This window comes from Centrocercus urophasianus, unplaced genomic scaffold (assembly GCF_019232065.1).
Source record: "Centrocercus urophasianus isolate 14NV4802_14NV808 unplaced genomic scaffold, USGS_Curo_1.0 seq_32, whole genome shotgun sequence".
Classification (NCBI taxonomy): domain Eukaryota; kingdom Metazoa; phylum Chordata; class Aves; order Galliformes; family Phasianidae; genus Centrocercus; species Centrocercus urophasianus.
This window is the reverse complement of record NW_024884889.1, coordinates 7392523-7417627: the sequence shown is the minus strand read 5'-3', so window position 1 is coordinate 7417627 and position 25105 is coordinate 7392523. Positions and strand designations below refer to the sequence as shown.

Sequence of the window (25105 nt, the reverse complement as noted above, 5' to 3'; positions counted from 1 at the left end):
AGTGAAGTCCACATGAATGAGTGCCCTATTTTCCTGTTTTTGGAGGCATTGGGGGCAGGTGTGAGGAAGCAATGAAAAAAACTACCCTCATAATTAAGAGTGGAATAATTAAAATGAATATAGTTAAGAGCACGTTATAAAAGATTGAAGAATCACAGATTTGTAAGCAATGCAAGGGACCTCTGGAGATCATTTAGTCCAACCCCACTGATAAAGCAAGTTCCCTACAACATATCACACAGGAAAGTGTCCAGAAGGGTCTTGAATATCTCCAGAGAAGGAGAATCCACGGCCTCTCTGGGCAGACCATTCCAGTACTGTGTCACCCTGAGAGAAAATACATTTTTTTTCTGTTTTCTTCTTTTTATTTAGATTTTTTTTTCCTTTTTATCTGTAAAGGATAAATTTCAACGTTCTGCAACGTAAAATATCAGAAAAATTGCTTTCAGGTGAAATTAATATGAAAATTGACATGGAATGTATTCACTATCTTAAATATTAGTGACATTTTTGTTTAGTAGAAAAATATACAGTGCAGATAAATGAGTTCATTTATTTTAATGCTACAGCTAGAAAAAAAAAGTCTTGACACTCAATTACCAGAATGTAGTGTAAGAATGGAATTTAGTATTCAGATTTAGGTAATTGTAAGTCAGTATGTAAAGCAAAAGCAGGGAGCAGTTAACTTTAACAAACAAACATTCAACTACCATGTTCATCAGCTCTCACGAAAATATTTATGCTTAATCCTAAGGGGAGGCAGCATGCTTAGACTTCCATCTAGAATGGCAGCGACAGAATTTTGTGTACTCTGATAGATTTCAAGTAATACACCTTAAAAAAAGGTGCTTCAGACTAAGCACATTTGCAAAATGATTACAGTGCCACTGCGGCCAGTGTAATTTAGAATTATAGTTTTTTTATAATCTGGTCTTTTCATCAGTTTATTAAAAAAATGATACACAAACTAAGAAATTGTAAGTGACAAAACCAATATGTGACAGGGTGCAGGATAATACTGAGACCTTTAGCTATACAACTAGGGAAGATCTTTTTTTTTAACGGGAAGTTCTAGTCAAATAAAGTATGAACTAACAGTGGAATAGATATTCCATACAAAGTTCCAAAATCATGTGAATTCTGATATCACCTCTTCAAAGCAGTTTTTTCCAACTTTCATATTGCACAGGTAAGATTCCATCTCCTATACCCAAAGAATAGCTGAGCAAGAAGCTAGCGTGGAGCTGTCAACAAGAAGCAAACTCACAACTGAGTTTCCCAAATGTTGTTATTTTCTTCCAAACGGCATGCATTATTTATGAGCGCAGCTGTATTCATCATAGAACAGGAAAATGTCTAAATACTGGTTAAAAAGCAATGACAACACAAGGCAAGCCTGAGGAAAATACTGCTAGAAATGAGATTATTATTATTGTTATTTCTGAATACTTTAACATAAAAATGTATCTGTGGTTGAGCTCAGAAAAATGGACAGAGTGGAAAATTATGTAAACACTGATATCCTCCTCCTTTTTGTTTCTGGCCCTACATCCACAGATTATTTCCCTTAAGTCAATAGCCATTTTATGAAAAAGATCTGACATCAAACTCTTAAGCAATGTTCTCAGAACAGAAAGCAAGTAAGAGGCAAAGAGAACTAGATGAACTGCAGTGAAAATTATTTGCACCAAGAAGAAAAAAACAGTACTTTGATATAAAACACAAGTTTTTAACCTATTCAACTCAAATAAAATAAGAAACATTATGCACTTTACCTCAAGTGAAAAACACTGATGTTTAAAACCGTTCTTAAATTCTACTCATTAGGGATCACTACTCAAACTTGTGCAAAAAAAATAAAAATAAAAATCAAATTAAAAAATCAATATAGAATCAATATAGTCCTGCTTCTACAAATCTTGACCAAATTTGCCCCAAGAAAATGCCATTCTCTGCTCATGAGCTGTCTGTTAGATGATTATGATAGGATTACGGTAGACTCCGATTCTATAAAGATCTAATCTGCCAATGTGGGAAAGTACTATTTAAACAAAATTCTAAAATAAAAATGCGTTAAATATCAAATCTCTTTTTTTCTCTGATGAAATTATGAGTAAATTATCCACTGTAGTTCTGAAGAAGACATCAGCAAGAAAATAAAATGATTCAACACTGCCATTACTTTTCTTCATTAAGATTATTTCTCACTCTATATGTATAAATAGATGATTCTCAGGAAGACTGTTTTCACTGATCTATTTATTTATTTGTTTTACTTCATAGAGGCCTTGCATTCAGATCACTGAAATAATCACAAAGTTAATTTTTCTCTTTTTGCAATAAATCTTTAAAATAAGTTTTAATATACATTATTTATTCTTGTTTTCTATGTAACTTTCTATATAACTTTTCTATATAACTTTCTATATAACTTATGCATAAATTTAGATTTAGATTAGACCATTAGAAATCAGAAAGACTTCCAAAATGAAAACTATCAGCATTGCAAGGGCACATATCTTCCCCTCTGGACTAAGAAATTGATTGCTCCCAGAATAGTTCATTGATGACGAGTTGCTGAGAAACATCTTTAATTTCTGCAGTTCAGAAATGGTTGTTTGGATTTTGTCTGTTGGCTGTTGGTCAATCAGCATAAAAGTTGTTTTACTTTTGGGTACCGCAACAATTTTTGACCTTAGAACTTTCTCTAATTTTGTTTCAGTTGTTCATTATGACTTTAGGCTTCATATTTCTGTTTTGCAGCAGAATAGGCTCCCCCCTGTACCCTCTGTTAAGCACAGAATCTTCCTATCACAGTAAATGAAATATTTAAAATCCTGTCAGAAAAAGTTATAAATAATACTTTCAGCAGTAACACGTGACTATGATAACGTACCTTTGAAACCTTAACATAGTAGTTCTAAGGAACAGAAATGAGAAGATAACAGAGTCAGAATAAGAAAATTAAAAACAGAAGAAAAGGTTGCGAGGTCACCCTGATGGAAAATGAGCGATTTTTGCCTATAAAAACAGCATCACTTTCATTTTTATTAAATGAATGAAAAGGTCAGTTCAGATATAGAATAAAATTTAATGGCAGGTCTCTTTTACTACTTTTTTTTTTTTTTTTTTCTCCTCTCTCTTTCAGTTTTGGATTGTACCTGCAGAGCATTTAAACCATATCTCACTAGAGATCTACAGAAGTGAAATGGAATGTATGTTGAAGAGTATCTCCAAAAAACCTATATCAAGGAACAATTAAGAAATTTCTCCTCCTGCTATGCTGGATTCTTCAAACAGTTTTTCAGGCTTCACTAGAAGAGCTCACTTGTTTTAACATGGCCCAAACAGTCTGGGATTTTGAATCATGTATGCACCATTGCACACTGTAAGAATTGTCCTGGTATTTCAGGGTAATAATGATGCCAGAGTCCATGAGTTGTCTGAGGCTTCTGTTACAACAGATGTATATGAAGTACATTTTCACTATTGCAAATTGATTACAGTATTCACAAGAAAATAATCCAGGACATTTTATGACAAAGAAAGTGTATTTTTAGAATCCAGGAATATACTAAATTGTTTGTGCTTTAACTGAACTAATTCTCGGGGGGGGGGGAAGAAAAAAAAAAGAAAAAAAGGAAAAAAAATTAAAAAGAAAAAAATAGGAAACAAATGTGTTTTTTCCTTGTATATTTTAGAAAAGGTGAGCAAGCAGTTTAACAACAACAAAAAATCACTTCATTGCATAAAGAATGAAAGTCAAGGAAAGACCTAGATACACTGACACAGTGAACAAAAGACATTCCTAAAAATAGCCTTGAATGTCAGTACAAGGAATGATAGAATTAAGATCTGGCACACTAAAAAACGCAGTAACAGCACGGTGGGCAGATGTCATAGAGAATGCATAGGAAAAATTATACAGGCCAAAATAAATAGTCAGTTCTTGTAGAAAATGAATAATGAGGTAAAGATAAGGAATTTAAAGGTGATAGATTATTTATGTCAAAACATTCCCCAAAGGTCCTCATTTTCAAAATGAAGCTCACCTACTGTGATATCAGGGGACATAACAACATTGAGAACAACAACAAACAGTAAACTTTACAACTTCTTTCCTCGGCCCCATATCTTCTCTCTCTTTTTTTTTTTTCTCCTACTAATGACCCCAATTAAAAAAGCACTAGACTAGACTAAAAAATAGCAGACACTTTTAAAACATGACTGATTTTTTTGGCACATAAAAGCATAAGACATGACATTTCTACTGTAAATATAAGATCAGCATGGGAAGAACTGAGGCACGTTGTGACAAAGTTGCTGTTGTAAATTATTAATGCTTAGGGGTATTTTTTTGTTGTTGTTATCATTGCTGTTAAGATAGAAGTCAGAATAGTTTATCTACAAGGAAATATTGCATGTCGACACTTGGGAACATATGGAATAAACACAGTCAAAACAGAGTCTATCACTGCAGATTTTGAAGTTTTCTTTGATTCATATAAATACATCAGCATCTCAGCTTTACTAAATACTAAAATATATAATTTATCATAATATCAAATAGAAAAGAATGTCCTGAATATTTTTTTTCTAAATTCTCAAAATTACGAATCTACAAATAAAAATTTGCAAATTAATTTTCACCATTCCAAATCCACGAGTCAAAATACAAAATTATAAGGGCTGCTTTGAAGAAAAATAAATTTCATAACAGGCATGATGTTTGACAATTTTAAAGTAATTGAGTTTTGGAAGTTAATCAGTAAACATAAAAAATCTTTGTTAATTCCATTATTTTAAGATCATCTCAAGGTTAAATTAACCCTTATAGATTGATTTATTTGGAATACCAATGAGGATTTAAAGTAAAACATAAAGAATTTTCTATTGCCAATAGTAGCTGAGCTTTCTGAACTGAATCTTTCAATCTGTATGTCCTCCATAATATCTTTAGAACAAAGATGCTGCAAAATTTACTATTTAAAGCAGAAGGATGCAGAAAAAAGAGTTCTTGCTGTCTTATTTCCTTCTTCCTGAGAAGTTCCTGTGAACTTATTCTTCAAAAAGAATAAACATAAGGACCAAAACAGACCTTCTTTATGTGGGGGATTACAGAGAGGGAAGGAATGGCTACAGGTTTCCCATTTAACACTACCATCACAAAGACACAGGTTACAGAGATGGAAAAAAAAGTACTGCAGGAGCCCCTAAACCTGTGTGTGTGCATTGCTACCATGTAGGATTTACTGTATGATTCTGCAGTCATCATTAGACATTGCAGTTACTTGCTACATCTTTGCTGATTGCCCTGGTGCTACTGACCTGCTTTCTCCAAATCCTCAAGCTTTCAAGTTTTCACTCCTGTAGAAGTGCCTGTATTTATAGCTTAATGACTAAGAGCAGTTTGCAAACTTCTCCATTCCTGTAAAATCTCATCTTCTTAATTTAATTTCTAAAATATTAAATTATCTTGCATCTTTGAGCTAAATTACATTCTCCACATGAAATATTCAACCTCTGTGCTCTCTAGTTGGCTTCACATTTACAGCTTTTTTTTTTTTTTTTTTTTTTTTTTTTTTTTTGAAACATTTGAATAGGAAGTCCTTTCTGATTACACCAGACTTCTGAAATAATATTCTCTATGCATACTTTCATAAAAACATTGAAAATTCTCTCACAGTCCTTCAGCTATTTTACATCTTTGTACGTGCTTAAATTCTGGAATTAAATGTGAATTTCTCCATCCAAACTTACGAATGTATTGACTCACCACCCCACAAGGGCATTTAAATTTCTCATTGGCACCATACTCCAATTACCTCTTAAAGAAAAGCTTAGTTTTTGGAATGTGCTGAACAAATGAATAAGTATCATTTTAGAAAGAATGCTTCCCTTATTATCCTACATAACAGAGAAATAAGAGAGAGAAAAATTCAAACTGAGAATATTCAGATCCTGAGCCATCTCACCAGTGAGTTGATTGTTCACTCTTCTACTTGTTAACTCAGATAACTGTATTGCATTTAAAATACTTGCTAAAAGATTAAACCATCTAAAAAGTTAGAGTGACTCTATTACAGTGAGTTCATTTAATGTTGCTTTTGAAACATTTTACAGCAGTGTAATGATAGACCTTAATTTATTCCAATTATCTTTTGTTCACTTCAATTTATGAACAGTGAAGCTGAAATAATCAGCACTTTTGCTCCTTAGGCTTCTAATAATATATTATCATGAGTATTGTACAAGTCATCTTTTTACAGCCATCCCACATACTAATTGCAAATCTCTATTTTTATGGTAAGAAATGGGTGCTAGCAGACAACTAGGGACAAGATCATTGGTTGCATTGAAATGCTTTGGCACAAAGAGTACTTCACTGATTAAAATTTTGTTCTCAGTAAACTAATAAGGCAAAATAGGAAAAAAAATAAAATATGTATTCTCAATTTCTAAATGCTTCATCTACAGCAGGAATAAGATTTGCATATATATTCCCCAGAAAAGATCTTGGGACTTGTATCACCTACTGCAGATTAACAGACTCTGCTCTGTCCACTTTTGTAGCGACAATTATCTGACTACTTTTCAACACAACTGAGTGGGGAGTAGGGAACTTTTTCAAGCAGTCTGTGTTTGAAAACATGGACATAAAAAATACCAAGCTTTATATTCACTCATTCTTGTGGTGTAATTTTTCATAAACTGGCTGTGAGTTCACATGTCAGAGGCAAAACAAAGCAGATGAAGACAGTAGGCCAGGTTGTAATAGTCTATGTTTACATAAGCAAACGTAATGAAATTATAAATGTAAATTAGAAATTTAAATGCAAATTATAAATTTGAATACAAATTTCTCCCCTTTGAAATCTTCAGACTTCCAACAGCCAGTCTAAACAAACTCCTTTCAGTGTTCTTCTTCTTATTATTCATTACTGGTTTGTACCATAGCCTCCTTCACTGATTTACCAAGATTTTTGCTTCACTATTAGTGGCTGGAATAAGAAATTCAAGAAAAGCTTTGGGAAACGGTCTGTAAGCAAAGTTTGCATTTTATTAGTTTTGTGAGAAAGAGAAGGATTTCTATGCCCCTCATCAATACTACAGAGCACCCTCTAAGAGTCAACACACAAACTGCTCCTGGTCAAAAAAATATATATATTTAATCTAGAATTAAGTAATCTATATTTTTAAAGCCATACCATGGGGTGCCAAGCTATTCTACTTATATAATATAACAAACAGCAATTTGCTATCTGTAAAAATCAGTAGGTTAGTCTACACATTATTAGAGAGGTTAATGGCAATTTTGTTGGTTTTACTAAAACTAGTATTATGTGTTGTTTGTTTTATATATCAACAGTTATTTATTGCAAAAAGATTATAGCCAAAAACTGGCTTGATTTCTAACGGTATTTGCTCAAAACTATTTAGCCCTTATCTCAGCAGTGAAAGGAAAGTTTGATTGGATCTTAAAACAAAGGAGACATTGCTCATACTATCACTCCTCCCCTCAACTAAGAGGATACAGAACCTGTCACCATGGCCCTTCAGCTAAAGGTAGCTGTGACTCACCACACACAGATGAAAGCAACTAATTGACCTACTGAGACAGAACACCAATTGCCAAAATGATTTCTTCACTGTCTTTGGACTAGGCCTATTTTTCCTGGTCCCTTTCCCTAAATAATGTTTACCCCTACTGATTTCTGTTGTAATTACATGAAAATCAATGTGCCTAAATATCAGTTTTGTTTTACTGATCCTTTTATACTGCATATCACTGTGTATATATCAAGAATAGTTAGGATAGAATACATAGAATAGAATATTACTATTATGATAGAACACGTATCTCATAAACTCATTTGCCTGTACCATATAGAATTGTACAATTAAACAAAACAATCATTTTTAATAATTCAAGACCATTTTTTCCCTAGCTGTCATGTCTTTGACTCTCAAAGACTTGCATACATTAATATAACTTCAAATAAATTCATTTAACATTATGTAAAAGTGTCCAACAGGATCCCTCAGCTTAAAAGATGTCGAAGGAGACACTGGAATGATTTTCACTGTAGATGACTACTTGCCTCAACTGTCAATGCAAATCTCAAATGTCAGTGGTGATGGGTAAAGAATCTGCAAGGAGCTACGCAAGTAGGAATCCCCAGCTGTATGTTCCTTTCATGATAGAACTCCACAACTTTGTCTTCCCCAGGGCAATGAAATAATAATAAACATCAAATTTAAATAGTAAGAAGGCTAGTCAACCCAGCACTTGGTAATTTATGAAGCAGTAGGTTGCGTTCCCTCAAATCATGCTGCTACAAATATAGCAGGGTGGGTTTTCTATGGTTAAGAGTAGGGGCTGCAGATTAGTTCAAGGACACAATACGAATTCATCTATTCAGTTAAAGCAATGTGGCAATAACGGCACTTAAAGTCACTCTCTATTCAGCCATATAAATTTACACATTCCTTTCTGAATTGCACATGGCTGATTGCTAATTCCTTGTTAGCTAAGTTCCGTAGAAAATTAAAAATATTCTTTTTCATCAGCAACCTCTTTAGGAGAAACAGAATGTATTTTTTGGATACAGAAAAATAGATCAATTACAGATAAATATTCCTAGATTCTGGAACCAGATGTAGAATCACCTTAAATTTGAGGTTTTTGCTTTTAAAGGACTACTAGTCACTGAAATAACTAAGTGTATCTTTACAGTTGGAGACACACATTTACATGTGACTTGAGATTTTAGTTAAATGCGCATGTTTTTTTCTTATAACTGTAGAAAAAGTGAGATCATCCAACTTGAAAGGGTGGAATAAACAAATGTTAATTATATGATGAGACCTTTCGAACTGCAATAGGTCTGTGCCACATTGCAAAGAACCTAACAGTCCAAAGCATACAGAGTGCTAATGAATATCAAGGCAAGATTCAGATGTACAGACGGCAGAATTTTTCTATTCTAACCAGTAGAAATGTTACAGAAAACATATCAAATGAAAATGAAATTATCAAAGGAATAAATTGAATACAAGATGCATTTAACACAATATAGCAAAAGCAAACACTTTCAGAAGTAGAAGACATTGGTATCATTTCCAAAATAAGATCTATGCTCCTAGCTTAGAGATCTGTACGTTATGATTATTAATTCCCCAAGTACACCTCAGATGGTATTACATCTCAACTTTAGTATGTAGAGCAAGGGACTTATGAACTTTCATTAAGATAAGGAAAAAAAAAAGCAACAAACAAAAACCAACCAATAGATTACGTCAATAAATGTGTTTATTCATGTAATTTAAAGAGCTTTCATTTAGCCTATTAGTACTGTATATGAAAAAGGGTCTTCCAAAGCAATACCGAAGGTGCATGGTCTAATATTTTCAAGATTGTTTTTACATTATATTTTTTTTGGAGACAGCGTTACAGTTCATTTCCAAGTTAAATAAAAGTCAGCCAAAACTTACCTTATATGAGTAATGATGAGGGTTGTAGCAGGAATGAAAAAGTCATCCACTCTGTCAAACTGCTTTCCCACTGGCTGAGTATGGATTGTGTGATGAGAAACACTCCCACTGGCTTGTGTTATCACCTACATAAAGTAACATTATTACAAACTATAGAAATATTCCTTCAAAGTTTAATCTATATCTAAATAGATTTGTAGAGTATTGCTTCTTTATTCCACTTCTGTTTTATTCTTCAGCCATGAGAAGGAATGCAAATGACAGTGAATAAAAATGATCAGCATTACAGATTTCAGAGAATTGTTGCATGCTAGACAATCTATTCTTCACGTGTACTTTTTTTCCTCTTTTTTTTTTTTTTTTTCCTACCACATTTACATTCTACAGCAGCCTTTAGTGCACACCAAGATTTTTGTCTTTTTTCATACTCAACACTAGAGTGGGAATGTCTCTTAAGCACTTCAGCCCAAGTGAAAAGATAAAATGTTATCAGCTGATCCACAGGAAGCTATGGCTACATATGATCCTAAGTCTTTTCAAGCATAAAGAGATCCAACATAGCATATATTGAATATATTGAATTGGTTGCAGTTTATGCATACCTTGAGTTGTTACGAATAAATTTTCTTTGAATTCTCAAATCTTGAATGTCATCTGAGGTAGAATATTATGGGTGAGTAAAAGACAATTTTATATTAATAGCTGCTATGATGTTCATTTTTGCGCATTTAAGACTGGATTTAAAAAAAAAAAGGAGTTGATCATGCATCATTCAAGGAAAAACAAGACTGAAAATGAATGCTTCCTCTAAAACAGGATATATCTGATTCAATTATTAGTCATTTTTTTGGGGAGGAGTGACAACCAAACTCCCACAAATTACTTTACTCATTTACAGTTACCAGGAGTATAAAAAATCGTTTTCAAACACTACTCATTTTTCTGTTTGAGCTCTATGGTTGATTTTTTTTTCTTATTCCTTATGCATTTAAAAGACAAATAAGGACTTCACTGACTTCTAAAGAAAAGGAAAATAAGTTGAAATAAAAAGTAATTTTGAAATTACAACACAAAGAGTATCACTGTATTCTCATGGGATTACTTTAAATTAGAAGAAAGGAGAGGAAAAGCAGAAGAGAAGCACAGCTTCTTGAAATGTTTCTTTGGTGACTGTCCCTAGGCGTGCTGCTGCTGAGAAAGCATGGGAAAAATAAGGATTCTTATTATTTTATATCTAAAAAAAAGTCCCAAACTCAAAGGAATTAACAATAAATAATGTTGGAACTCTTGGCTTGTCAACTCCAGAACACCATCATAATCTTAGTGAAATATGAATATATGCCTAAAATCCATGGTATCCTCTGATTAGGAGCAAAATCATAAGCAGCATATCTGTTCTCAGAAGACTGGCAGACTAGAAAAACATGCCATTAGTTTTCAGCTGTACTCTATTACCCTCCATCGAATCAGCATTTACATTTCTAAGTAAAAGCGTAAAAAATCTCTTAACACTTTCCCAGCAAGTTCAGTTCTTTCCGGTTTCCTGAAAACATTTTCCTACCTACACAAATATTCAATTTATTTAGATTTCCTAATATATAATCAATCTGATCAATATACTCACTTGCAAAGTTGGTGAATTCTTCTCCATGTTTCCCCAGCTCTGCACCCAGACTTGATCATGTGACTTATCATAGTGTAGTTTCACTGGAACAGGATCCGTACTTACTGCCTGCGGGTAGATAAAATGAAAACTCCTTACTCTTGATCACATGTTGAAAAGAAAAATAATAGATGACTATAACTAGACATGCCTATCCTGATGTGTTCAGATTATATTTAAAAATTACATTGTCAGATGCTGAAAAAGACCTCTGATTAATTCAAAGTCACTGAATTGCTGAGGCAATGATTTTTATTCATTATATTTATTCATTATGTTTATGTTTTTTATTTTTTTCTAATATTTTTTCTAATAATTCTAAAAAAATATTTTTATTCATGATGTGTATTCATTATGTTTATGTTATTCATTTATTCATCAGTTTATTCATTATAAAATTTGGCATCAAAAACAAGTTATATTGGGGCTATTAGGAAACTGAAAAAAAAATGTTTTAAATCCAAACAAAAAATGCTAACCTTCCTTCCCTACATTTTCTCATATCATACATATCAATTTAAAATCTAAAAAATACTGGAAAACAACTAAAAAGGGAAGAATATTCTCAAGCCCCATACTAAAGTCAATGCAAGATATTCCTACACAGCCCTGCCCAAACAGTGTTATTGCACTCTTTTTAACTGGATATGTTTTCTTCAAGTTAGCAATATTATTAAGTACATAAATGTTTTCCTTACAATTTCTACTTTTGGAAGAAGTGATCAGTACCAAGCTGTTTTCCCTCCTTGAGTTTTGTAGCCAAAGACTACAGACTTTTTAGGCATTTAAGGTTTACGCTTTCTTTATTAGGAGAAGCACTGAAGATTCCAGAGATATGAAAAGTGAGGACAGAATATTTCAGTAAGAGATATTCTCCATGAGGCAAACAACTGTAGGGATTACTGTTCTATCTTCATCATTAAGGCAGCAAAAATAAGTGGAAATTGCTTTTTAGTCTCACCATTACGGAGCTGTAAAGCACAGCTTGTTTATCAGTTTGTCAAGGAGAATACCAGCTGGCTAATTAAGTGAAGGTAATTTAAAGTAATGATGTAGATCCTCAAGATAATGCTCTAATGGCTGGCTGAGGCTGTTGATGATACTTAACTGTACTCCTGAGGTGTTGCAAGCCACAGATTCATCTGGAAAAAAAAAAAAAACAACAAAAAAAAACCCCTACCATTTTTACCTTTACCTTTTGAAAGTGGTAATGAAGCCAGGTTGCTCACTGGCTCATTTAAAAACAAAGATGCCCCTTGAAAAGGCCATTTTTGTTTGGTAACACTTTCTGCTTCAAGTTAGAAGACAAGTTGTCTAAAACAATACTTGGGCCACTGTCTAGTTAACTTGCTGAGGTGTATCAAATTTCCATTTAGTTTCCTCAAATGAAGGTCTGACCCATGCATCGTTGCTGAATGAGCATAAGTTGTGTTCAGGAATTAGGCCATGGTACTGCCTGAAGGAGAAGAAATGCCTGTGTAGTCAAGCATGGACAATGCAACTCCTAAGAGCCTGCTGGCAGCAGAAAGATTCTTGGAGTTTTGGAGACATGTTTTCACAGCTGTTCTGGGCTATCCAGGCTAAACTGCCACCAGCACACTGTACTAAACAGTGATGAGCTCTGGTTACATCAGCACGCCTTGAAATCATCCCACTTAATTTCCTACTGCACAATTAGAGGTTCCTCTGTTTCAAGAATTTACAAATGAAAGAAAACTATCTGGCTAAATCAGAAAATCTATGCAGCATTCATATTCACAGTTTAGAAGCATTTATTTCAATGTAAAATATCTGCTCTAGGATCTTCTTCAAGCGCTTATTTTGATAGCTATATTTATATATCAGAGAAACAATGAACCCTAAAATCTAGGTGTTATAGATATGCACCTGATAGACACCTCTTTTACATTAACTTTTATAGTAAAAATGAATAAATGTAACATATGCACTCATAATAGTACTTCAGACAAGCAACCACTGTAATCAAAATCAAATCAACATCAATTTTATAAAGAAAAGAACACAGTTCCACAACTTGCAGCCTTTTCAATTACACTTTTAGCTGTCTTTGGGGTTGTTTTATTTTGCACCTTAATGGAATTGTTATCATTGCATCCTGCTCAGATCCAAAATACAAATTTTTCCCCACGTTTGCTCTTAACATATTTTTGAAAGTGTGTTGTTGCACAGAAAAGCAATTTCTTCTCTAAGAGATACAGTAGAAAAAAATATAGTGTATGGTATCCTCTATGCTAATATATCATATATTTAAAAAAGAAAAAAAAATGGGAGTCCAGTAACTAAAATTCTCTTATTTATAATTAGCTTAGTATCTATTTTCCAAAACTGATTTGTATTTTGATGTGGGTTTTTTTTGTTGTTGTTTTTTTTTCAATACGGGGCAGCGCTGTATATTATCAAAATAGCCTGTCATGACTGAGAAGTTAAATTCCCTTCTTTGCTTCTCTAGCCTTAGTGTATGTGCATATGCCATGAGTACAGCATCACTTAATACCAAGGAAAATTCTTGCTGCCTACAGAAAACAAAACCAAAAATGAACATTCAATATTAAAGTAAAAGGAAGACAGGGCCATGCCTGCTATATAATAAAAAATGGTGAGCAAAGCATTACTTGACTGACTTGTCAGCAGATTCCAAATTTGCTTCCTTTGATTCTGAAAGCAAACTGTGAATCAGCAGTTTTGTTTTTTATGCTGTTATTCTATGTATAAAAGAATGTACAGGTTTTGTGTTTTCATGATTGATTCATTTTATTGCAACAAACCTTTTTTTTTAAAATAAGTTGAATCTAAATATCAGCGAGGTTAAGCATAGCACCATTCAAGTCCCACAATACATTTCCCACATCTTTCAGAAAATATACCCTTGGAAATTATTTTCAGTTTAGTAATGAATAGCAGAAATTTTGCTCTGCTGCATATTAAGCATTTTTAACATGTAAAACAACAAGAGAATTTCTCATTAATATCTGAGTATCCTAGAACCATAAAAAGCGAGAATTCCGTTTCTATAAAAGGTTCCACAGATGGTACAAACATTCTGTGGATGCCTGGACATATTAAAAGTAGTTTTAAAGCAATGCTATCCCATCTTTTGAAATCAAATTTATTTTTGAAAGCGTAAAAGTAGAATGTAATTTAGTTTGGTGGGTTTTGGGGTTTTATTTTCCCAATATTATCATGAAGGCTACTGAATGAAATGACAGGAAGTATGAACACTGATGTTTGAAATACAAAATCATAAATATTAAATTTATTTTTATCACATTAATTCAATTTTAAAATCACACTTTGCTGTGAATTCTTTTAAAAATTTACACTACAATATTATACATATATATGTATATATGTACATATATATGTATATATGTATATTTATGTATATATGCATATATATACATAATCTTCAAAGATTTTCATTCATTTATTTACAAAGAAGGCAAGAGACATGAAGAAAATAAGTATTTTTATTAACAATTTAGATTAGAATTCTAATAGAAATCCCTGTTATATTTAGCTAAAGAACATCTGTTTCTTATGAATGTCATAATACTGCAAGTAGTTCTGTAGATGTGATTATTTGTAATCATTTATATGACTAGAATTTGAATCAGAAGACTTAACACGGTGCCAAAAGTTCTGTGTCAGAAAACCTCATGCAAATGTTCTTGTTTTCAGAGAACAAATTATTAACTAGCTTCAGACTTCCTTGCACAGGAAATAACTTGAATCAAGAAAAAGCAGAGTCCTCTTATTTAAGCACATTTGAAGAAGTTTTATATGACCTGTACCGTACTAAAAAGAAACAAAATAAAAAACAAATGAAACAAAAAATTAACAAGCCCCAAAAGACTGTTGACAGTCCTGAGCTGAAAGCCTATTTATTTTATTTTATTATTTTATTTTACTTTATTTTTTGCCACTGAAAGTGAAAGAGTACTAATTCTTCAGGCAGATGCCATTTGATTAGAAAAACTCAAGACTATGTAATGAAATAGTCTATTGTATGTAAAGAAAAAATAGAGTAACATGGTAAGAACCATAGGCAGAAAACAAATAGCAAAAATAGTTTGATTTTACCTCAAAACACAAATGTTTTGAGTTTTAAATAATCTCTTCACATTCAGGAAATCTTTTAAAATGTACTGGATTTATGGCTATTACTTGCTAGAGGCATTCTTACACATCTTTGGCAATTCAGTATAAATCTGGTTTAACCTCATAGTACAATGATATCACCAATAATGCATTGATGCTATAAAAAAAAATGCACAACACATTAAAGAATTTAAGTAAGTGAGAAGGCAAAAGCACAGTGGTCATAGTTGATTTCTATAGTGTCAACTAAACATCAGTTCTCTTTCAACTCAATGGGATTACTGATGCTCAGGCTCTGAAGCAATCGAACTTCTTTAAAATCTACCAAGATATTGGCATTGCTTCTCCAAAATGTAATGAAGAAACTTGTATATAAATTAGACATTAACTTAAAAACTACGAATAAATACCTGTACAACTTTCTGAGACTGTACATCAACAATAAGCACTCTGTCAAGTGTAGGTTGAGTCACATAAATGAACTTGTCTTTTACATTTACAGCAGTTGCCCAAACACATCGCTGAACAGAATCTCCATCAGCTTTGGGACAAACTTCATCCTGCATTTCAAGAGAAACAGCAAAAGTGTAAGAATCAAAACAGGTAACAATGCAATAGAAAGACAAATTACAGCTCTTTTTTTGTCCAGATATATGCTGGGCATTTTGTCCAGAAGGATAGTGTGAGATATGGAACTGAAAGAATAGGAAAGTAAGTTCATTAAAGTGGACTTTTCCTGCTTGAATTCTTGTTGGCTGTGACCAGTGACCACGTGTCTTTTATGGAACAGTGTTTTCCAGAAGTAGATGATGAATTTCAGTGCTAACTTTTTCTGTTTCATCAACATTCTTCGCCTGCTGTGCCTCTTTGCATTTGAGAAAATACTCTTTAAGTGTTTTGACTCTATAAGTCAAAATAAAAGATAAATCAATTTCCAGCTTTAACTGAGGGAGTTTCTTAACAGGACACCAATAGCTTCTGCTTGTACTCGCATTTTACTTAAACTTCAATTAACAGAAGATCTTTCAGAAACCACATTGATAGGGGAAGGTTACTAAACTCAGGTTCCATGGGATGGCACATAATCAGGAACTTAGTCATAAATAAAAAGAGTAGGATTCATCTTGCATTGCTAAAATGTCATACCTTGAAGGAAAATGTTTAAAATCTTTTTCTAATGAATGATAGGTATGGTTACAAAGCAAACTTTTATTCTTAAACATTGCTAAAAGCCTTTCATTGCATAAAGTGAGCTGCCAACATAAACAAGTATGCTACTAGTATTTTGTGCAATCATCAGATAAATTGCAATTTGCCTTCTGTGAAATCGTCACTTCAGTTGGAAGGCTGTTTCACTGATCTCAAACTGCTTTATATTTGCACTAAATATGCCTCGTCACAGCTCAATTTTTATCTAAACAAATAACTAATTCAATATTGCATGACACAGTACTCTTGCTTCCTTGAAGAGCAATTCCTTCAAATAATGTGTATCTAAATTCCTAACTCTATCACACATCATATTTTTCTGTCTTAGGAACTGACCTTAGTTCAACCCATTTTTTTGGTGTTATGATTTCTACAGAGATAAGTTCAACCTATCTGCAAAATAGCACTAACTCTTGTTGGAGAAACCCAAGTTTCTGTCACATCATTTACAGCAGCATAAAAGCGTAATCATACTTACTGGTTCTAGAATATTGTTTATATTGTTATTAATTCTTACATTCCAAAGCCAATTCTTTACTCCCAAACTGGAAAAAATTAAAGTAAAAACAAAACTATGTTTTGACAGTGAAAAATATGCCTAAATTCTCACATCTGAAGAAAAAAAAAGTTTTTCCCAGCATTAATTGGTTTAGGCAGGAATTTTTTTCCCTTGTTAGTCAAACTCACATTTACCTGGATACTCCAGAAATAGCTTTAATCAATGGAACTCAAATCTTGCTTTTGAAAAGTTAACAGTTATCTGATTAGATAGTTCAGATTTCTGTAATTCTCTCTATTAATTTCCCCAGTGGTTGAATTAAAATATTTTCTCCTTAAAATCTAAGCATAAAACCAACATTTTCTTCTCCTAATTAAAGTATGAGCAATTTGATTTTTCTTAATTTATTCTCTCTGAAAAAGCTAAAATCTGATAAAATATTAATTTATTTCATTGTTTTTTTTTCTCCCCAGACTTTTTAATCAAAATGTTACTCGCCCAGCATCAAGCCAGCAGATGGAGGAAAATAAATCCTCAAAGAAAGTTTTTCAAAGTAGACTGGGACAACAAATCCTCAGGAGAAAACACATGCTTGCAGATTTATATGTGCTAATTCCTTGTCTATAAATCTAGACTTATTGCACAAGAGTACTCAGTGTTTTAACGAGAATTTGAGTCACGATCTTTGAACAGCATAGTAAAAAGTTTATCCATGCTTCATCTGCTAATGACATCAACAGTTCAGAAGAGTGCACATATTAAGGCTTAAATTTATGTATCACCTATTCCACATTAACTTACAACAATAAATTGTACATGACAAGTATAACTATTATTCAATTATTTAAAAAAAATCAGACTCAGGACCTTTTTGTCTTTCGCTCTCTTTTATTTTCCCTCTACTAATCCTGCACTTAGTATGCTTCCTGCATTGCTTAAGTGTAATCAAAATAAATTTCTATGTAATAACTAGCATGTCTTAATGTCACATCCATTGGTAACTTTATTCTGCTATGTTGTTACATTTCCAAAATCAATTATTATGAAATTTTGATTCCATCTTCCACAGATACTCAACTTCAGGCATTCAAAGTTTCAGCTTATTGAAATATGGTCTTTATGTTCTATTTCTCTGAATAAACAAGAAATCAGGGTATTTTCCGACTGATTTCAAAGACGTTTTATAATTTCTTTCCCTTCCTCCCCAGAAATAGACATTCACTGGGAGAAGAGAAGGGAGACATCTTTCCATAAAATAAGAATTTAAAAGGCTTTAGATAACATTAATTTGCAGAAGATAAAAAGAGGTTGCATATTAGATAGAGGAAATATATATATATATATATATGTGTATATATATTAGAGGAAAATGACCCTTACGCAACAGGATGACAAGATACTTAACAGCTCAAGGATTGTATTTGGAGCATGTTTAGAGGCATCCATATGATAATAAGTTTAACATCTGTCAAAGCAGATAACCTGCATAAGAAAATGGAAATATGTCTATTTCCATCCCTATTATAAGTACAATAAAACTCATTTTTTATTTGGTACTTATTGAGAAAATTCCAGTAATTTAAGTAATTCTGGGAAGAACTGGAGGAAGCTCTTTAGAACTTCCTGGGAACTATGATGGTCCTACAAGACACCAAGTCTTTTCCTTCACTTTAAACACAGTAAGAGCCTAATTTATTCCCATGTTAGTCACACAGTAAAGCACTTCACTGTACTGACACACAGTTGCATAAGAGGCAATTAAATATTCAGATAAGAGTTCTCAAGTATATTATTATTGAGAAATTATATTTACTTTTAGGAAAATTAGCATACCTAAATAAGTGCTTGGTCAACTACTACACCATTCATCCACAGTACAATGTGAAGCTAGGCAGAAACACCAAATTCTTTCAAAGGAGTTCAGCTAAGTGTAACTCCGTTTTGTTGACAAGTAAACAGGAAAGCAGAGGAAGAAGACTGCAGTATTGTGTGTATATCAACTGATGAACCTAAACAGCACTGCAAAATTTATGTATGGTCCTAGACTTCAGCAAATATTTGTCAGTGAAATGGGTCTACTGGGGCTTTACTAATCACTTGAACATGTCATTGAGAAAAGTGTGAAGAAATGGAAAAATGATTTCCTGTAGGTATTTCTTAATAGGCAAGCAATAAAGATTTTATTAGCAACAGACAGAATAGATGGGAAAGGCTGAATAAAGTGACCTAAAAATAAACTAGCACCTCTAATTAGTTCAAGTTGTATGACAGTCAAAGAGAATTAATAGTGAACAATTTACAACATGGGCTCCTACAAATAAATGAACTTGATAAAAATTTGACCTTGGGATAAAACTGAACTATTTTGCTATCTTTACTTAGAAAGAAAACAAAAAAACAAACAAAAACAAACAAACAAACAAACAAAAAACAAACAGATTTTCCAAAGAGGGTGAAGAAGAAAAGATCTTCTGCAAAGGAAGCAATAGTTATCTAAATCTTCATAGTCAACAAGGTTTTTCAGTAATGTAGTATTATATATAGTAATATTAGCAGCACATGCAGGGAATTCTTTCAAATTCAGATTTTCATATATATATATATATATTTATTTTTAATGGAAAACAATATTTTTCCTTCTTTCTTTTACATTATGCAGATCTATGAATATAGGAATCTAAGAATATCTATATCAAACATTTCTGCAAGAATAAAAGATCTAGCAACTTTTGTAGTAGGTAAAGGAAAAAGTTTTCGGTGTTCAGAAGAATAAGTGGAAATATTATTGAAATTAATGGGTGCAATGTATGCATGCAAACACAGAGTTTTACTTCTGGTTATAAATTTATCATAGATACCAGATATTCAAAATACAAATCTACATCTACTTAAAAATGAAAGCTGTATAGTAGTCTGCTTTCCTGGTCTTTTTTTTTATAGCAGTGGGAATCAAGAGGGAATCAATTGCTATATTAATTTATGTTTGAAAATAGCAAAAATGGAAAGAAGTCTTACTATCCATCCTGATAATTACCACATTTCAATAAAAATACACTTACACTCTGGGCTGCACTTCAGACCAATAAAATCTTAGCAGACTTCTTAAATAATCAGCTTTTGAATTCAACAGCCATAAAAAAACTCTTTTTTTTTTTTTTTTTTTTTTTTTTTTTTTTTTGGCTATGTCAACCTGATTTCACTTTAACTGCAGAAACCGAGGTATGATTAGCAGTTCAAAGTATAATTATTCACACTAAAATAAATCTTGCTGTTGAACATAGCAGTCTTTGACATCAATAATGATAACTGAAGAGGCAAAAGCCATTGAGACAGCTCTGCTGCTACTTCAGTGTTTTAGGTATTAGCCAAAAAAACTGTGCAGTTATGGGTTATTACACACCTTTTTTTTTTTCTCATTTCAAGGTCATTCATTTAAATTCAAACGAGAAAAAGTGAATAAAAAAGAAAAAAGCAGAAGGAAAACATTCAATCTAAAAGAAAGATTGAAAATTTGAACTTGACCAAAGACACAGCAAATTTTGAGTCCAACATTTTAAGCTATATATTAATTGGGAAGACATGTCTGAATTTATTAAACAGGTAACATGAAACTAGCATTTCTTAATTAAAGGAAAACTACACTTGAAAAAATACTACCAGGAAATTAAAAACAAGTTAAAAAAATAAAAATAAAAAACAACTTGCCTGAAAACCGAGCAGTTTTTCACTAGGCTTAATATGCCTCTGAAATTCACATTCCACTGGTTGTATGACTTTGATTCCATCTTCATAAAAAACATAAAACATGTTCCCAATTCCCAGACCTTAGGAATAAAAACACATTGAAATGTACAAAATTAAATAATCACAAAAAAGAAAGTCCTGGCATTGAAGTAAAACTCTCATCATATTACTGGCAGAAGATCAGTTTGTTAATATGTATAGTTCTAACACAACCAGTCCTCCGGGATCTTCTTCTGTAAAACTGAAAAATCCTTCTTATGTTATTCAGAATTTTGCATGATTTTCTCCATTGGCAAGGAGGTGTCTTTATGAACACAGAGCTAGAAACACAAGCTATAGTTTGACAGCTGCAGAAATGAAAATTGTCTTGTGAAAGCATTTACACTGAAATCAAATTCACCATGTATTTGTATCTTTCCTTTTCTGAGAGAAGAGTTAAAATAATTTCAGTATCACATCGAAACTTAAGTTCTGAATCTTTCTTAAAATTCTTCGTTACATTCTTTCACTTAGAAAAGGATTTATTATTATTGTTATTTTTAGCACAAATTCAGTCAAAGTTTGAAGTGCTACAAAGAACTATTTAACCCTACTGCAGCGTTGTGGAATGAGAGGCATGATGTAATGTTTTGTAGAGAAGGCTGAAGGCAGACCATGCACATGACCACAAACAAAAGCTTTCTTCTTAGTTTACCATGTGTTAATTAAGATGACTGTTGCTGATTTGCTACGTGGATTTGATGATAGATGATCAGTTGATATACTATGAAGAAAAAATTCACTGTACTTAAAAAATTACATTATAACAAACTCCGCCAACTTAAACTGTGCTACAGTGATATAAATGTAGATGTCTATTAGGTGCAGGACCTAAACTTCCTTTTGGCTTAACAATATTTGATATAAGATCACGAGAATAAAACCCAGGAAAAAAACATATTTGATTCTTTGCTTATTCTGAATTCCAAAGGGAAAATTATGTGAACAGGAAAGGAAAATAATATCAAATAAAATAATGAGAACGTTAAGGGTGGGAAAAGTTTGTATATACATTCATATATGATATAGGTGTACACATGTGAGTACATATACACAGATTAACAGCCACATTAGAAATCAGACAGATACTGAAGTCATTTAAAAGTCAAGATGATGCACAAAGCAGTCAGGCTATGCCTAGAAAGAGCAAGTTCGATTATCTTTCAAAAATCTTACAGAATCATTCCCATTTCTAGCCAAGTTTTTCTAAAATAGAGGGCCAGTCTCAAAGCAGTTTTCCTAACTTTCCATCAAATACATCTACTAACAGAACAGCAAGAAGCAAGAGAGGGGGTTGTCTATACTGCATTATGTGTAGCACAGAAGCAGGCTCACATTCAAAGAAAACTTGACCTCGTGGTTTTTTCTTGAGCACAGACAATATCTTGAGAATATTGCACTTGGTGCAATGTACTCAGTTTAGTTTATGAGATACTTCTACATACCTTTGCAGGTAAAAAATACAATCTAAGTGATAAAACTTGTCAAAATCTTTCTTTAGAAAATGACTGACAGTGTGTCATAAAAGAACAACTAGAATTGTAGATATGTCTGAAGTTAGGCTATTTTTCCTAGTAAATAGTAAAGATCAATAGCTTACTGTATCTTTACGATAAACATGTGTAGCTAGTCAGGGACAAAGTCAGAGAAGGAGACACAGTAAGTAATGTCTTCTCTCCTGAGTTAGGGCAAAAATAAGGAACTTTTACCTGTGGATCCAATGAAATAATCCCCATATTTGTTATGACCCTAAACTTTCTCTTTAAGCTTCTGTCTGCAAATATCTATGTAAATCTTACTTAGGCAAATTGCTTCTTTATAACTAAAGGAGCTGCTCCTCTAAAGACATCTGAAGCAATTTTGTAGCCCTCCCTTCCTTCCTCCCCAGCAAAACCAAATGCTTTTATATTAGTTTCTGTGACAGAAGCACAACAATAACTTTGAGTGTATTTACTACAGTTAGACAAATTTGAATCTGCATTTAAAACTAAACTTTTGGAAAAAAAAAAAAAAAAAAGAAATAAAAAAAAAATTGTTTGTATATATGTTAATATACTGATATAATTATTCTTGTGTATTACTGTATTACATCCTAATGTATCACAGAATCACAGAATCACAGAATCACCCGGGTTGGAAGGGACCTCAAGGATCATGTAGTTCCAACCCCCCTGCCTAGCAGGGCCACCAAACACACATTCAGATCAGGTTGCCCAGGACCCTGTCCAACCTGGCCTTGAACACATCCAAGGACGGGGCATCCACAACCTCCCTGGGCAGCCCGTTCCAGGGCCTAACCACTCTCCTTGTATAGAACTTCCCCCTCACATCCAACCTAAATCTTCCCTCCTTCAACTTGGATCCATTTCCCCTAGTCCTGCTGTTGTCAGCCCTTTTGAAGAGTATCTTCAAGTTCCTTTCAGATTTTCTCATATACACTATTTTCTGGTTCTGTTCAAGAGAACTCTTTGATGGATACCTGCCAAGTAAGCAGAGGGAACACCACACATTTTAAAAATTTATGATAATTGCATCTGGTTGTTTATCAGTGCAATTGATTGAAATTGAACACATCATCTGCAGTCTGCAAGGCCAAGAGAGCAAGAGTGTCATAGCTGAACTCAAGCTGTAATCAGGCAACCCCCTGAAGAACTGGTAAAACAGTATCATATACTTAAAAACCCTTGCTCATGTTTTTAAACACATTGATAAATGCTGAAGTTTAGTACGTAATTATGCAAAAGAAATATCAATATTTGGAATCTTTAAATTAATTTAAAATACATATTTAAGAAACACCTAGAAATATCATTTTTAGCACTAGTTCATAGCAAAGCCTAGTCCACTATTTAGTATTACCAATATTCCACTGAAAATACTTGAAACATTTCCTATTCCTGAAATACATGAATCCTGAATTGAGACATAAGATCTGGTTGCTTAGAGAAAAGATGTGACAATTCATGACAAGGCTTACATTTGATAGTTTTCCATGGCAATACATTTTTCTCAGTGTATGTCAGAAAAGATTTCATATGTATATATATATATACACAAAAATTAATACCTATTTTTGCTGTCCATGCTTTTAAGACTTGATACTGTCTGTGTATTTGTATTTATCCTTTGCTCTGTCACAAAACAAATCACAAACCTTCATTCTCCTCTTCAATACTCAGAAATCCTTCCTGAGTATATATATATAAAGAATAACATGCCTTGTCTCATTAAGAAACAGCAGAAGCCTTGATTTTAGCAAAAATATTTAAAATTATGATTTGAAGAAATAAGAATGATTCACAGAAGAAAACCAAGCTCAACAACATATAGTCAGATTTGTTGGAAGATTTATCATATTCGCAAACAAAAGCTTACATTTTAAATCTGATTTTTTTGTTGTCACTCTTTGAGCAATTCGCTAAAAACTTTAATCAGTTTATTTTCTCCACCCTCCTCAAAGGGAAAGTCACAAAGGTACACATACATACAAATGATTATTTTCCACCGCATTTTTTTCTTAAGACCAAATTCCCTCAAATATTGCTTAGAAAAAAAAAAGGTAATTACTGTAACTGTAGTCTATGAACAACAACAACAAACAACAACAAAAAAACCACACACGAAAAAACACAAGGAACATTAGAAGATCACTTCACTACAATACAGAAAAATATGAAAAAAATATATTAGTACCTTGCTCTCGCCACAATATATTTGCAACTGCAGCATGAAAGGGAAACAAAGAGCAGAAAACACAAATGAACAAGAAAAAAAGAAAACAACACAAAATGATAAATCACTTCTGAAATAATTAGGATGCTTTAACCTCTGATTCACTAAAATCTGAAAATCAATGGAAACAGTGGATTAACAATAGGATGAAACAAAGTTTTCTATGTCTAGCACTAAAGTAAAAAACAAAAAATGATTGAAGTTAAAATGAATCTCATCCCTCCCCATCCTCCCCCGCCACCCAAATTAACTCAATTAGCCTTCAACTGTGTGTTTCATGATTCATTATTAAAACAAAACAAAAACACATAAAACACATGGAATTACACATACGTGTATTAGGCACATTAACTGGAGGTGACACAATTTTGGTCATTTCCTTTAAGCACAACTGAATTTTGAGATTCATTTCAGAACATAGTTATGAGACAAACATGCAAAGCCAACATGCATATAAAATGTTCTTCTGTACTGCTGTAGCATATCTATGACACTGAAGATGAGTTGGTGTATGATATTTGACTCCAACTGTATTCAAAAGAACACAATTTGCGAGAGCAGTACAGAAGAATATTTTATATGTATCCAAGTTGTGTGTAAAATTA

General features: G+C 32.6%; 1 protein-coding gene across 4 annotated transcripts in view; it reads right to left on the bottom strand.

The window, feature by feature from the left end:
- FSTL5 (follistatin like 5) overlaps positions 1-25105 on the bottom strand; it is a 213612-nt gene that overhangs the window by 5779 nt on the left and 182728 nt on the right. For 3 of the 4 annotated variants that reach the window (XM_042829771.1, XM_042829774.1, XM_042829773.1), the window contains 5 exons: positions 24462-24488; positions 20691-20809; positions 15688-15837; positions 11120-11227; positions 9496-9620 (listed from right to left, as the gene is read on the bottom strand). In XM_042829771.1, coding sequence (XP_042685705.1) covers positions 9496-9620; positions 11120-11227; positions 15688-15837; positions 20691-20809; positions 24462-24488 — 529 coding nt within the window. The remainder of the gene's footprint in view (positions 1-9495; positions 9621-11119; positions 11228-15687; positions 15838-20690; positions 20810-24461; positions 24489-25105) is intronic. The other variant, XM_042829772.1, reaches the window with a different exon arrangement.